This window comes from Cebus imitator, unplaced genomic scaffold (genome assembly GCF_001604975.1).
Source record: "Cebus imitator isolate Cc_AM_T3 unplaced genomic scaffold, Cebus_imitator-1.0 Scaffold599, whole genome shotgun sequence".
Taxonomy (NCBI): Eukaryota; Metazoa; Chordata; class Mammalia; order Primates; family Cebidae; genus Cebus; species Cebus imitator.
In genome coordinates, this window is record NW_016107914.1 from 900,731 (window position 1) to 903,867 (window position 3,137).

General features: G+C 61.8%; 1 protein-coding gene across 1 annotated transcript; it reads left to right on the top strand.

The window, feature by feature from the left end:
- Positions 1-3: 3 nt before the first annotated feature.
- LOC119469205 (paraneoplastic antigen Ma6F-like) lies at positions 4-2,179 on the top strand (the record flags this gene model as incomplete). Its single annotated transcript, XM_037734276.1, has 1 exon — positions 4-2,179. A coding segment is annotated over one exon (1,587 nt), but the record flags the coding sequence as incomplete, so codon positions are not given.
- Positions 2,180-3,137: the final 958 nt, after the last annotated feature.

Sequence of the window (3,137 nt, forward strand, 5' to 3'; positions counted from 1 at the left end):
ATCCCTGATGACTGCGAGGAACATGAGTTCCAGGAGGCTGTTCGGGCTGCCCTGTCGCCCCTGGGCAGGTACCGAGTGCTCACCAAGGTCTTCAGAAGGGGGCTCGGGGCCAGGGCAGCCTTGGTGGAGTTCGCTGAGGGTTTAAACCGAAGCTTGATTCCCCGCCAAATACCAGGCAAAGGGGGACCCTGGAATGTGATCTCCCTGTCCCAGGCTCCTGGTGCTGAGTTTCAGGATATGGCCAGTTTCCCTGCACGGCTGCAGGGTCAAGCAGTGGCCAGAGGTGCAGGTGAGGCAGGAGATGAAGATGAGGCAGGAGATGAAGATGAGGCAGGAGGTGAAGATGAGGCAGGAGGTGCAGATGAGGCAGGAAGTGAAGACGAAGCAGGAAGTGAAGACGAAGCAGGAGGTGAAGACGAAGCAGGAGGTGAAGACGAGGCAGGAGGCGCAGGTGAGGCAGGAGGCGCAGGTGAGGCAGGAGGCGCAGGTGAGGCAGGAGGCGCAGGTGAGGTCGAGACCTGGACCCAGTCATGTAACAGGGCGCTGTGGCCTCTGCTGAAAACTGTGGGCCGCCAGGAACTGAGACGCTTTTCCGGGATGGTGCAGCCAGACTGCATGGAAGACTCCTTTGAGAGCTGGCTGGAGCATGTCAACGACATGCTGCAGCTGTGGTGCGACGCATCGGAAAGGGAGAGGAGGAGGCGGGTGCTGAGCAGCTTGCGCGGGGCAGCCCTGGAGATCGTGAATGGCCTCCTGGAGGAAGAGCCCAGCTTCTCCACGCTGGACTGCCTGGCGGCGCTGGGGCACGCCTTTAGGAACCGGGACACATGGGTGACCACACGGCTGAAGTTCCTGACCTGCACGCAGGGGCCCCAGGAGGGGCTGTTTGCCTTCGTGGTGCGCCTGGAAGGCCTGCTGCAGAAGGCCATGGAGAAGGGGGCCTTCCACCCAGCCATGGCCAACCATTTTCGACTGCGGCAGGTGCTGTCTCGGGCCCGCCCCAGCGAGGCTCTCCAGGATACCCTGAAGCGGTTGCAGCTGGATAGGAGGCCGCCCGGCTTCCTGGGGCTGCTTCGGCTCATCCGGGAGATGGAAGTGTGGGCGGCCTCCCCAGCGAGGAGCCAGCAGGGTGCAGCCTGGCCAGAGGCCCCAGTGGAGAGTGAAGACCCAGCTGCCTCCCAGATGGCCCCTGCCCGAGGAGATGTCGCCCAGGCCTCCCCAGCCCATGGGGATGCCAGCAACGCTGATCCCAGCGGAGAAGATGATGCCAAGGCCCCTTCTGCCACCAAAGAGGCCGCCAGGGGCACCCCTGCCACTGGGGAAGATGAAAATGCCCCTGCCGGCCTCAAAGTCCTAGGTCAGGCAGGGCCCATCAATGTCCCTGGTGGCCTCCCAGCCCAGATGGGCAGTGCAGTCGACATGGCCCCAGGAGGTCCCAGCTGGGAGCCAGAGGGCCTTGTCCAGGTAGGAGGACAGAAGGCTGAGGAACCTCCCCAGGAGGGGCTCAAGCCCATTTTGGAGGAGTCTGAAAACGAAGATGAGGATGGGGCTGGGGAGGCGGGCCAGCCCAAGTCCTCCCTGGGCAAATAGTCTCCGAGGGCCCCAGGGCCTCCTCTCCTCTCAGGCAGCAGCACCCTGGAGGCAGACGGAGGCCAGGCCAGGGCCAGTTCCTCACCCCACATCAGGAGCAGTGCCTCCCACCTCCCGCAAGGGGCCCTGGCCACCACCCCCAGTCCTTCACCATGACCCAGATGACCACATTTGATTCCAAATGGGGGGCTGGCCTGGAGGGATCCCTGAGTGGCCAGCCGTGGCCTGGGTGGGGGCACCTGAAGATGTCTGCCTCCACCCCTTGTCCTGGGTTAAGAGAGATGCAGGAAACAGGCCCTCTCAAGGGTGCCAGCTGCCTGGGTCTCCCAAGAGTGGTACCCCCACTCACCATGCCCTGGGCAGTCAGCCCCTATTCTGGAAATCCCACCCTTACTTGTATAGGCCCTATAGTGATCCACACACCCAACAGACGCCCACCCACTGCTAGCTATTGTTCCTGCACAAAGTTGTGTGCTGTGCGCCCACCTGGGCGGCCGCCTCTGGGCCCAGGACACGTGCTGTGACCTTCCTGCAAGCCCACACTGTGCTCCCTGCTGTCTGTCCCTTGTTGTGAGCACCATCTCTGCTTTCCCGGTGTAGATCTATGCCAGGGGCTACTTGTTCTTGTGGAGCTGTGTGTGTTTTTCTCTGAGCAGCTTCTCCCCGGAGGTCCCCAGCGCAATCCCGGGAGATGGAGGAAAAGAGGAATCAGGACATGGTGGATGCTTACCCAGTGACCGTGATGGTGACAGTGACTGTGGGAAGAACTGGACCCAGGACAGAGTGGGGCTGCCCTGCCTGAGGCTCCCCAGGGAGCTTTGTGCTTTGGTGTTCCACCCCTGTTGTTACTTGTGACTCAGTTTCCTTGACCTGGTGGTGTGTTCTCTGCTGTGTTTTCCAGTGTCCTGTGGCTGTCCTGTGAAAGCCATAAGGCAGGGCCCTGCCCCAGCAGATGGGCTTGAGAGGGGGCTTCCTGAAGCCAGTGGACACTGCCAGAGTCCACCGTCCTGGCAAGAGGTGGACCTGGGGCCCTGGGGAAGGAGGGAGGTGGCCGAGGGGGCCGCAGCGGGAGGGGAGGCAGATGAGGCGACTTGCCAGAAACCCAAGAGGAGGGGCCCTGGGACCTGTGGCCTGTGGTGGCTGTTTGCAGTTTCTCTCTGTGTTGTGGTTCCCTTCTCTTCAATGGTTTCAGTATGTGTTTCTCTTCAATAAATTTCATTCCGTGTTCCAGCTGGTCTTGCCTCTGCTGTGGGAAACTGGGAGTGAGGTTGACTGGGGATAAGGTTGAGTAGGGTGAAGGCCACATTGGCCAGGCTGACACTGGGGTGTGTGAAGGGCAGGGTCCCTGAGGACCAGTGGGCTTCCTTGGGCTGCATGGAGCCTAGTGACAGGATGCTGGTGTCTATGAACAGTGACTGGGTGAGTCCCCAGGGCAGCAATCCTCCCTCAGCACTGTGGCCAGAGGGGCAATTCTTGGTGGGGGCCTGAGGATCCTGGAACCCGCCCCGCTAAGCCCTCCTGGGGCTGGCTCTTCCCCCAACGGGCCA